This window comes from Urocampus carinirostris, chromosome 5 (assembly GCF_059441175.1).
Source record: "Urocampus carinirostris isolate Australia breed hairy pipefish chromosome 5, RoL_Ucar_1.0, whole genome shotgun sequence".
Classification (NCBI taxonomy): Eukaryota; Metazoa; Chordata; class Actinopteri; order Syngnathiformes; family Syngnathidae; genus Urocampus; species Urocampus carinirostris.
In genome coordinates, this window is record NC_142353.1 from 40,735,997 (window position 1) to 40,748,617 (window position 12,621).

At 38.7% G+C, this 12,621-nt stretch overlaps 1 protein-coding gene across 1 annotated transcript; it reads right to left on the minus strand.

Annotated features, from left to right (window-relative positions):
- Window positions 1-445: 445 nt before the first annotated feature.
- LOC148366399 (uncharacterized) lies at window positions 446-9,226 on the minus strand. Its single transcript, XM_088335274.1, has 4 exons — window positions 8,907-9,226; window positions 3,854-3,963; window positions 3,558-3,776; window positions 446-621 (listed from the first exon to the last, which is right to left on the minus strand). Exons 1-4 carry the CDS (start codon window positions 9,224-9,226, stop codon window positions 446-448), a joined length of 825 nt encoding a protein of 274 aa, XP_088191400.1.
- Window positions 9,227-12,621: the final 3,395 nt, after the last annotated feature.

Sequence of the window (12,621 nt, forward strand, 5' to 3'; positions counted from 1 at the left end):
AAGACATAGGTAGATAGATATAGAATGATGAAGATAGATATAGAATGATAGATATATAAATATATAGATAAATATCGATAGAGATCGATAGATAGATTAGATACTTTATTCATCCCCGTAGGGGAATTCACGCTTCCAGCAGTATCCTTGTGTTGAAAAATAAAATAATAAAATAAAGATATAGAATACAAAAATACCCAATTTAAAGTTTTGCTATATATATATAAGTATTTAAATATTCCTTCGGAAAATACACACTGTAATAAAAATAGGGTAATATGCAAATGTGGGGGTGGACTTTTACTCCCCCGGGTGGAGTTAAAGAGCCTCATGGCAGTAAGTGAACACCCACTTTTGTCTCATGCTTTCAAGACACTCCACAAATAGCGCATTGCGCTTTTAACATGTTTAGAGATTTAACAAAAGAGCAATACCGTCGATAAATTCAAGGCTTGGACGGCTTTTGCTCTTTTGTCGTAGCATGAGAACGTGCAATGTCGGTATCGTGTCTTCTCGCGGGTCTTTTCTCAGTCAAGAGGTAGCAGATCATGCACCACACGCTGTGTTCCGGAGAGATTTGAACCCCGTTGCTGCTCCGGAAAGCTCTGAGTGCACACGAACCTGTCGAAATAATACATCCCAGTCATTAACAGGACATGTTATTGAAAAACAATTTTCTGGTTGGGGAGAGAAAAATGGTTGGGAAACACTCTCAGAATAAAATCTGCATCAAACACGTTTCATCACAACTTAATGGATGTATGAAAAATGGTTGTGACCAGTGTTCCCTCTAAGCTGCGCGCGTGCGCAATTGCGCGCTGCTCGCACATTCTCGGCGCACAAGAAAATCTAGCCAGCGCACAAAAATCAGGGCTCAAAATTACGAATTAAGAAGCGACTCAAGTCAAAGTTACAGTCCATGAAGGTAAAGATACACGGGTTCCCCTGACGTTGTGTCCTAAATGCGGTATTTTGAAGTCGAGTCGAAGGAGAACGAAGTTGAGTAAAGTTAGTAGAGTTTGTCGGGGAACCGGCTTCTTCGGCTCGGCTCACTAAAAGGAAACCGGCTCTTTCAGGTCCTAAACGGCTCTTTGGGTTGTTTTTGCTTCTTTAATCCCAACATGACCAAATATGTAAAATTATGCACAAAATGACTTAAAGGAAGGGGGGAATAGAACAAAAAAGAAAAAAAAATACCAAAATGAAAAAGTAGTGAAAAGCTGGGAAAAAAAGAGACAAAAGGAAGAGAAAAAGGAAAAATTTAGAAAAAAGACAGAAAAAAGAAAAGAAAGAAATGTAGGAAAAAAGGAATTTAAAAGAAAGTAGAAAAAAAACACGGAAAATAAGAAAAAGTTTGTGTTACATTCAAATAATTTCCAATTATATCAAGTCAATCTTGTTGCCAACATTGTACTTCCACTAAAAAAATGTGATTAAGTACAGTTCTGTATCTTACAACCAACTAAATTAGCCCCCAAAAATGTTAATATTATGCGACAAAATATATCAGGAACTAAAAATAAATGGATATCTTGTGAAAAAATTGTAAGAGGTAGGCTGTACAACCTTTGCAATAGTACATGAGTCGATTCATTCAATAGAGAAAAATAATTTTGCATTGCCGGAAACTCAGCAAAATGTAACTTGATGTCAAGTTTTGGACATGTTTGATAATTAATTATCTTGCCACACTTGGGATTATGGTTGCTCACTGTTGTTTCAAGCGCTCAGACCCGTGGAAAATTACAGGGAACATTGGTTGTGACGTTGAGTTTTGCTTTGATAGTGGAGAAAGCGTTGGTGTTTTGTTGGGTGGATCCCTTAACCACCAGGGTTGTAGGGGCACCAATTCCTGTGGTGTGTCTTGGGCAAGTACAGGACTTGGTTGAAAACCATTTATCTTTTTGCACACCAATAATTAGCATTATCTTCTGCTCAGGAAGTTACCGCAGTTTTTTTCAGTAATTTGTCTGCATTACGACATCAAATGCAAAAATGATAAGTTATACTCCCGGGTCAAGTCATGTTTATTTGTGACACCCTTAATCACAAGGAGTCTCAAAGGGCTGCACAGACCACAGACTATAAAAAACTACAGACTATTATTACACCATCCCCTGATCTAAAACCTACATGAGGGCAAAGGAAAACTCAAAAAACTTCAATTCATGTTTATTTGTGACGTCTTTAATCACAAGGATTACCGAAGGGCTGCACGCTCTGCGGACTATAACAAACTACAGACTATTATTACATCATCCCCTGATCTTAAACCTGCACACAGGCAAGGGAAAACTTAAAAACCTCAAGTCGAGTCATGTTTATTTGTGACGCCCTTAATCACGGGGACTCTCAAAGGGCTGCACAGACCACAGACTATTGCAAACTACAGACTATTATGACACCATCCCCTGATCTAAAACCTACATCAGGGCAGGGGAAAACTCCAAAACCTCAAGTCATGTTTATTCGTGGCGCCCTTAATCACAAGGAGTGTCGAAGGGCTGCACAGACCATTGCAAACTACAGACTATTATTACACCATCACCTGATCTAAAACTGACATGAGGGCAAGGGAAAACTCAAAAACCTCAAGTCAAGTCATGTTTATTTGTGACGCGCTTAATCACAAGGAATCTCAAAGGGCTGCTGCACAAGCCATTGAACTGAACACTGAACACTGAATCGGTGCAAGCTATAAAAAAAAGCTACGATACTGACCTCGTGTGGTAACAATGATTACTACACCCAAATTAGAATTGTCTATTGTCCTTGATAACAGCTTAGTCAAGTCATGTTTATTTTTGTATAGCCCCTCATCACAAGAAGTGTCAAAGATCTGTACAGACTACTGACTATTGGACTATTATCCCCTGATCTGAAACCTACATGAGGGCAAAAATAATAAGCAAACATGAACTGACAAACAAAATACCTAAAGGCCGACAAATTTGCATTTATTCTACAATTCATGAGCCTCACCTAAAGGGAGCTGACAGAATTGTCTGCTATTTTTCTGCTATGGGTACCTGAAAACCTCAGGCTCCAGAGTATGGATTGTTGAGCTTTTTAGCACTCGTTTTTGGTTGCACTACACCGGGGCTTTGCAACCCACGGTATAAATGGTGGACACATAAAAGACATGGCTTCGGCCACTCCCCTTGTGCCCATGTTTATGTATCATATTATTTACATTGCTCCTCTGGATTTTGAGTATATCTTTTGTTTTTCCTGTTAGTTAACCTGAGCTTGTTTTGTTTTGTGCCTTGCCCAAATAAACTTCACCCGTTCATATATTCTGTGTATGCCTGTCATTACTGGAAAATGTTAGGAATCTTTGTTTTCATGATTTCCTCCCACAGAAACCATATTACTTCCCATTATGGAACATTTTTGAAAAAGCACAAGGGAGCCACTAGGGTGCACCACAGAGCTGCATGCGGCTTCGGAGCCACCTGTTGCTGATTACACACTGTCCCTTTAAATGGCTCTCCCTCATCAAGACAAATTCCTTTCAAATTCCTGTCTGTGTTAAATGGGAATACTTCATTAATCACCCAATATGAAGTAAGCAGCAGCGCTGAGCGACAGGATGATAAGAAAAATGGAACCGAGTCCTAGATCTCCGATGGCGCAGGCGTTGGGACAGGCGCAAGGACTCTCCACCCAGATTTGCAGAGGCTCTTCCTCTTTCAGTTTCTCGTCCAGAATAAAGGATGAAGACTCGTTCGGATTACAGTGATAATGGACGATTGTCAGTGGAATCTCATCGTGTCCTGAAACGAGAAAACGATGTCTGTAAGTGGGCGGGTAAACATGAAAATAAAACCAGGCAAATGGAATATATGCTCACCAAAGTAGGAGACGGAAAGTGTCCTTAAAGTGTCATTGTAATGGAACTCGTTGCCATTGTGACCACCAAAGCTGATATAGCGGTGAATATATCGGTTCAAACTTTGGTACCTGTTTGGATAGACAAAATGGGGCATGCGAGATTTTTAAGAAAGTTATTCATTTGCAAGTAAACCTGTAGTTTGTATATACAGTTTAGCCTTTTTTCATGTATGGTTAAAGGGACATTGTATATTATTTGACCACTAGATGTCGTTATATTGTGTAGCACAACCGAAAATGAGTGAAAAAGTACAAGGAAGACACAAACTACGGAACCTCAAAGTAACCAAGCTACTGAACACCATTTTTCTTCACCAAAACTTCCCATAAGGTTTTCTTCCAGAATGGTCCCTAATTCGGTTCCATCCATCTTCCCATCAATTTTAACCATCTTCCCTGTCCCTGCTGAAGTAAAGCAGGCCCAAACCATGATGCTGCCACCACCATGTTTGACTGTGGGGATGGCGTGTTGAGGGTGATGAGCTGTGTTGCTTTTACGCCAAACATAACGTCTCGTATTGTTGCCAAAAAGTTTGATTTTGGTCTCATCTGACCAGAGCACCTTCTTCCACATGTTTGTTGTCTCTCCCAGGTAAACTTTAAATGGCACTTTTTATGGATATCTTTAAGAAATGGCTTTCTTCTTGCCACTCTTCCCTAAAGGCCAGATTTGTGCAGTATACTGATACTGATTGTGGTCCTATGGACAGATTCTCCCACATCAGCTATAGACCTCTGCAGTCCATCCAGAGTGATCATGGGCCTCTTAGCTGCATCTCTGATCAGTTTTCTTCTTGTATGAGCTGAAAGTTTAGGGGGACGGCCCGATCTTGGTAGACATGCAGTGGTCTGATACTCCTTTCCATTTCGATATTGCTTGCACAGTGCTCCTTGGGACGTTTAAAGCTTGGGAAATCTTTTTGTATGCAAATCCAGCTTTAAAATTCTCCACAACAGTATCTCGGACCTGCCTGGTGTGTTCCTCGTTCTTCATGATGCTCTATGCGCTTTAAACAGACCTCTGAGACTATCACAGTACAGTTGCATTTATACAGAGACTTGATTAAGCACAGGTGGATTCCATTTACCATCGTTCCTCATTTAGATCAACATTGAATTATTCAGAGACTCTCAACTGAACTTCTGGAAAGAGTTTGCTGCACTGAAACTAAAGGGGATGAATATATTTGCGCACACAATTTTAAATTACAGTTTTATATCTTTGTTTGAAGTCTGAAATGTGGCAAAAGGTCACAAAGTTCAAGGGGGCCAAATAGTTCTGCAAACCACTGTAATTTGACTGAGTTCAAATAGCCTTTTTTTAAAATTCACCGTCCGTATCTGCTTTTATTTTACTTTTATCATCGGGGTTCAGCCATCGAGTGCATTAAGCTGGAGGAAAGGAGGGAAGGGAGATAAAGGGGGCGAGTGATTTCACACACGTGCTCATGGTTTTCTTGAATTCGAGCATGAAAATGGTGAAAGTAAGAAAAGGACAGTTTCAAATGCAGTCTAAATGCCAACCCAAACTCCAAGAAAGATAAAGAAAAATGTATTCGAGTGCATCTGAGAGATAAGTACATGCACGCGCCATACAAGCAGCTTGACAGATGCTGCAATGATAATTTCAGCCAGAAGATGGTATTAGCGAGTAGAATATTTTAAAGTCACACCATCTTTAACTTAAAATGTGTGATTTCTTTGGATTTTTGGGGAACAACTGTTTTTTTCTCCTTTTTTGGAAAAAAGGGAAGAAAATTGGAGTGAATTTGTCCAAGTAGTGGATTGGTCAATTTTTGATCCAATTTGGTTTATCTTTTTTGACACAACTGATTTTTTTCTAAAGTTTAAAAAAATGATCAAAAGATAATTTTGAAAGATATCCATTAAGAGGACACGGTGTAATATTTGACCATTAAATGTCACTGTATTGCAACCTAGAAATGTGTGCTAAAAAGTACAAGGAAAATACAAACTTAAGTCTCTTAAAGGAACCAAAATCAGATTTTTTCTTTTTCTTTGCCCAGATATTTGGTTTCGGGGTTGTTTTAAGACCACAAAGGCAAATGGTTTCTCAAGGTTTCTTCATTTTTCCTCGTGTTGAGGTTTTGAGTTTTTCCTTGCCCTCATGTACGTTTTAGATCAGGGGATGGTGTCATAATACTTTGTAGTCTTTAAAGCACTTTGAGACTCCTTGTGATTAAGGGCATCACATATACTCGTGACTTTACTTGACTTAAGGTTTTTGGGTTTCCCCTTGCCCTCATGTAGGTTTTAGATCGGGGTATGGTGTCATAATAGTCCGTAGTCTTTACAGCACTTTGAGAGTCCTTGTGATTAAGGGCATCACAAATACTCGTGACTTGACTTGAGGTTTTTGGGTTCCCTCTTGCCCTCTTGTAGGTTTTAGATCAGGGGATGGTGTCGTAATAGTCTGTAGTTTGCAATAATCTGTAGTATGAGCAGCCCTTTGAGACTTCTTGAGATTCAGGGCGTCACAAACATGACTTGACTTTTAAGATATCAATAACAGTAGGGAAGAAAAAGGGCCATGATTGGACAATTGTCCTCAAATTGGGGTCGTCTTACATTAAACACTCCTCATCCTCACAAAAGGATCCTTGTATTTAAAATAGCAACATAACATTTTCTATCAAATACCAAAACACTAAAATTGGGGTTAGAATGTTTAAACCAATCCATTTCAAAACAGATTATCATATTTTAACATCCCAAAATTAAGACGTCTGTGTAATTATTTTGGGACACAGTTGTTTATATGTACAAAACAACTTATATATTGATCTGTGTAGTAAATAGATTGATTCCTTGATAGATTAAACAAAATGAGAGTACGTAACTTAAAAAATATTTTGAAGAAGGTACATCAGAAAAAAGGGTTGAAAAAACTTTAATTCAGCACTCACCGTAAATGGTCTTACTATGTGTTTAGGGTGACCTCTTGTGGTCACATACGACACAACAACTGTGTTATCATCGTAAAAATTACAATAACGTTCGTCACTCTATGAATTTGGAAGCGAAAACAGTACTATAATAGACAATATATTGCCAAATGGGTCGTAAGAAACTCTAAAATTGACATGCCTTTGTATTATGTTGGCAAATACTGTGCTACCCGAACTCGGCCTTGAGGACATAATAACTATAAATACGTGTTATTCTTTGTCATTTAGTTGATTTTCTCTGCTCTAAATGAGCAACTATGCATAATAACTTACTAAAAGTATTAATATCGTCACAACAGATCTCTTAAAACAAGAACTAAAAGGTGCAAAACTAGTGCTTTGGAAATACATCAATTATTACGTGTACTGAAATACTGAAAAAATGCCAATACATAATACTACAATACAAAAAAACTACTGGAGAAATATCACTCCAAAACTACTACTCCAGGAGGATTACAACAAAAATACAGTACTATAGCAATACTACAAAAAATCTCCAATGGAAATATCACAAAAAATATTACAAAAATAAAACTTCAGTAACACTGTACTACAGATATATAACAAACATTCAAATACAGAAATACTACAAAATACAGGATAGTACAAAAAAAATAACAATTCCACAGTAATACTACCAAAAAAATATAATAAAACTGCTGCAATACAAAAACACTACAGATATACAACAAAAATCTACTTTTGAATACAACAAAAGTACTACAGAATTACTAAAAATATACTACTATGGAAATACTACAAACAATTACTTCGGAACTACAAAAGTATGACAAAGATAAAACTACAGAACTTCAATAAAAATCTGACTTCACAAACCCAAAAAGAAAAAAAAACTACAGTAATATTTCAAATCTAAATAACAATTGAAGTGCTTAAAACAGGGCCCTAGTATATGATTTTTCTCGAATTGAGGTCGTTTCTAAACCAATTTGATGAAATTCATCGATTATACTATGTCACACGCGGCCCCCGACTCCAAATAATTGCCCACCCCGGGAGTAGAACACGTTATTTGTTCTAGAACACAGGTGACAAACAGGCGGCCCGCGGGCCAGATCAGGCCCGCAAAGGGATTGAATCCGGCCCGCGAGACAAACTCAGAGAAGCGCAAGAGAAAAACGAGCTGCAGGTTGAAATATGTCCACTTGATGTTGCCAAAGCCAGGTGCCTCGAACAAAGACACTGTACTTGTATTTATTTCTCTCTCTCTCTTTCTTTCTTTTTCTCTTTTTTCTTTCTGTCTTTCTTTGTTTCTGTCGTTCTTTCTTTCCTTCTTGCTTTCTTTCTTTCTTTTTTTGTTTCTGTCTTTCTATCTTTCTTTGTTTCTGTCTTTCCTTCTTTCTCTATGTCTTTCTTTCTTTCTTTCTTTCTTCTCTTTTCCACCCCTTTTCTCCCACTCTGTCTCTGTCTCTTTCACTTTCTGTGTCTCTCTTTTTCTCTTCCTTTGTTGCTCTTTGTCTCTTTCTCTCTCTGTGTCTTTTAACCTCTTTTGCTCTTACTTCCTTTTTTCCTTTATTCTCTTCTCTCTTTCTCTTTCTTTATACCCTTTGCGTTTTCTTTTCTCTTTTCTCTCCTTCTGTTTTTCTATTTCTCTTTGGGATTCTTTCTTCCGCTCCCTTTCTTTTCCCCCTCTCTCATGATTTTTTTATCTTTTGTTTCTCACGGTCTCTCCCTCTCTCTCTCTTTTTCTTTCTTTGTCCCACCCTCTCTCATTTTCCCTCCCTCTTTCTCTTATTTCTTTATCTCTCTTTTTCTTTCTCTTTAATCTACTTGTCCGGCCCCCGAGAGAATGTTTGGTGTATCGTGTGGCCCCCGAGTTAAAATGAGTTTGACACCCCTGTTCTAGAAGGTACAGAAAATATCGAGCATGGAATGGGTTCTAGTAGGTATAGAAATGATCAAGTAATAGGGGCCCCAAATCTAATTCTGTTTAGGGCCTCATGAAGGCTTGAGAGCAGAAAGCAGCAATATGACAAAAATCTAGGGCAATTATTCTCCATTCCTCAGCAACGAGTGTACCTGACAATGAGGCACGCAGCCACACTGGTGCAGTCGCTCCCCGTCAAGTCCTCGGGTTGCGAAAAAGGCTGGCAAGGGCTGAAGGTCAGCAAGAACTCTGCGTTCTCCGGCCCATCCTCCGCCAAAACGGGCCGCATGCGGCCCAGGAACCCGTCCGCGTCTCCCATGGCTTGTAGGTTTATGACTCCTGTACCATCCTTCATGATGCATTTGCAGTTGTTGACTCGGAAGCAGCCGCTCTTCTTGGTGGAGGCCAGGCGTGGACAAACACACCAGGAAGACATGCTGAGGAAGACAAATAATTGTGAGAAGAAGCTCATGGCGGTTGGTTGAGCCCGGCAGAATTGCGGGTAACTGCAGAATGTTGTCGGTTTAGCGATGAGCAGTTGACGGTGCCCTGTTATGGGGAAAGCAATTAGAGGAATGGTGGCGGCCATTCCTCACATTTGACCACAGCCTTACGTGATAGAACATATAAAAGCAGGGTTACTTTAACTGGATTACTTTCAATTACTTTTGGATTACTCCAATACCAAATATGCTAATAAAGACAAAATAAACTAAAAATGACTATAATTACTAAACTTTGTTTAAGATAAATGAACAATGTAACCTTTAAAAAGAAATAGAGCAAAGCAAGATTTGGTATTTGCTTGTAGTGTTCACATCTTAGCCACATAGTCAGGGTTGGGTAGGGTTACTTTAACTGATGAATAATGAATGAATACAATGACTAAATTTTGTGCAGGCTTGGGGAGTAACGGAATACATGGAACGGCAAAAATGATGTTGGCAAGCTGTTTGGATTGATTTTCATTTTGTTTCCGTCGCATTTTATGTTAGTTTTGCCGGAGATCAAAGCCAGGAGAGAAAGCTTACCACGTGTTGTGAGTCATAATTTTATTCCTATTTAGTTTCTTTTGTCCTTTATTAGCATATTTGGTATTTGGAGTAATCCAAAAGTAATTGAAAGTAATCCACTTAAAGTAACCCTACCCAACCCTGTATAAAAGCCTACTAAACTATCTTAGTGTTTTCCTCATTCACAATTTGTTTGGTATTTCACCCAAAAACATTTGGAAATATGGAGTACAGCAAGTCGAAACACCGACACCTGTTTTCTACCGCTTTTGACAAATTAAAACAAAACAATCTCAACTTGAGACTAGTATTTAAGTCTACATCTGCTTTATTTTGAAGTGAGACTTAGTCTTCTGTCCATGAATAGACAGCGCCAACTATCACATTAGATTTAAAGGGACAGTGTGTAATATTTTGTGCCTCCGAGTGGTACAAAAATAATGATTTGAATACTAGGCGAAAGTACCTGAACTATCATACTAATGTTAAGTTTTTATATTGATGCTGCCCTACTTAACATCATTCGTAAATAGAATTTGTTCGTAAGTTGCTTTAGTGAATGGTAGATAGTCTGCATTTATATAGCACTTTTCAAGTCAATGAAGACCTACCAAAGCACTTCACAATGTGCTTCACACTTATCCATTCACACAGACACCAATAGGAAGTCAGCCATGCAAGGCACCTACCTGCTTATCAGGGGCATTAGGGATTGGGGGCGCAGTAGCTCAGGAGGTAGAGCGATCGTTATAGGATTAAGGGATCCCAGTTCGAATCCCGGCTTGTCCGTGTTACATGCCGAAGTGTCCTTGGGTAAGACACTGAACCCCCAATACCCCCAATAAGCAGGTTAGCGCCTTACATGGCTGCACAGATCACGGCCGCTATTGGGAAATGTGAAGCACAATGTAAAGCGCTTTGGGAAGTCATTGACTTGAAAAGCGCTATATAAATGCAGATCATTTCATTTCATTCAGTGTCTTGCCCAAGGACACTTCAACATATAATGCGGAGGAACCGGGAATCAAACCTGCGACCTCTTGATCGCAAGACAAGCACTCCTGAGCTAATGCCGCCCATATGCCATGTGCTATATTTTGCATGTTTACGGTGTATATAAGTGTGTTAAAGGCTTGTATAAGTGACCTGTATTGTTTTGTACTAAAAAAATAAACATTTCTTAAAATAATATGCTCTCTTACGATAAAGTCAAGTTCAACTTACTTGTGTGGAAGATGGGCTTCAAGAGTGAGGGGACTTCCTCCTCCGTGGTAGAAAGTGGCTAAAAAAGAGCGATCCAACCTTTTTCTCAACCGCATCAAGCCTTCTTATTCTACTTTCATTTCAAAAGAAACGGCTCACCTTTCCTTTACACCAACCACATTGAGTTTGATGCACAAGATATTAAACAATAAAAATGTCTAAGTTCTTAGTGTGTTCGAGATTCATAATAGAATGTTTACACAATAACTAGGAAGAGGAAGCAGATTTCTTCTTTCAGGTGGATGCTGGGTACTTCTCACAGCGCCACACGCTGGTAACGGCAGAAAGCACTACAGTACTGTCCTGGACTCGGAAAAAGGTGCACACGATACAAAATCTAACTGCAATGTCCGGATATTTTTTGACATCCCCCCAAAAAAATGTTCATCTCTACCGTTTTTCCTATGTCAAATGGTCGTAAGTAGCAGAGCGTCTGTAATACAGGTAGAGAAATTTGTATTTATTGTACATAGTGGAATGCCTTCCTAATGGTGATGTTTCTCTTGCAACGTTTTGCTACGCTGTGCTCTGTGGCAGTGTTTTTCAACCTTTTTTGAGCCAGGGCATGTTTTTTTACATTAGAATTAGAAATTTTGCTGCACACCACTAACCAAAAATGTTATAAAATGACACTTAACAGTATGTTTAATTACAATAAAACAGACACTTGACTATGACATAATATTTGCAGAAAATGATTCATAAATGTTTTTTAAAATTTAAAAAGTGACATTGGATAATTTCTCACGGCACACTGGTATCGCGGCAGTGGTTGAAAATCACTGCTCTGTGGCACTGGGTTTCGGTCGCATTAAACAGTGCAATCTAGGTCAAATATGGCAGAGGCTTTGGATTTTGGCAAGATTGCCACTTTCACTTAAACAAGTTTGTGTTGACTGGATTGTGTCGCAGGTCAAAATAGTGCGCGATAAAATCTGCTTTTGATGTCATTTGGTTGGCATATGTGGGAATACAGTGTGAGGAACAGTGATCTCATACCTTGAAGATGTACAAAAACAAACTAAGTTTTGATTTTGTGCTTTTTGGGGTTGACTTTTCAAGTTAATGCCATGAAATGGTGAACGTCACACTGAGGAAACCAGCTGATTAATTTTCATTTCAATGAAGATCCAGTAACCTAACACAAGATTGCATTACGAGTTAGTACAGGTCAGGAACAAGTTTACCTAATTTGAAGTGCAAATGGAACATATTTGCAGTTAGTATTGATTAACGCTTCCCCAATGAGAGCTTGTTCACAATCCTAAAAAAGGCATCAATTAAGAAAAATACTCGTGATATATGACACCCAAGAACTGATTTAAGTGATTTAAGGTAGACGGGGCATATTTTAAAGCTGATGGTGTACAATAAAGTACATTTCCTTTGTAGGATTTGTTGGTGCTTGGTTTCTACTTTCTTCTGAGGAATTCTACCCTTTGAGGGAACATGATTCACTTACTATTCTCATCTTCTGTTATACATTTCTTTGTACACTGTAAGCCATCGTTTTCCCCCTTATTTCATTTTCAGTGAATATGTTCAAAAACCCGCAAAGGATTTCTGTGCAAGAAAATAAAGGAGATTACGA

What these genes read in the sequence shown, in the direction of transcription:
- LOC148366399 (XM_088335274.1), bottom strand. Translation starts at nt 9,226, where the DNA reads ATGAGCTTCTTCTCACAATTATTTGTCTTCCTCAGCATGTCTTCCTGG. An exon ending in GCTGCGTGCCTCATTGTCAG is followed by an intron (nt 3,964 to 8,906) that starts GTACACTCGTTG and finishes CTATCCAAACAG; the next exon opens with GTACCAAAGTTTGAACCGAT. An exon ending in TGCTGCTTACTTCATATTGG is followed by an intron (nt 622 to 3,557) that starts GTGATTAATGAA and finishes TTATTTCGACAG; the next exon opens with GTTCGTGTGCACTCAGAGCT.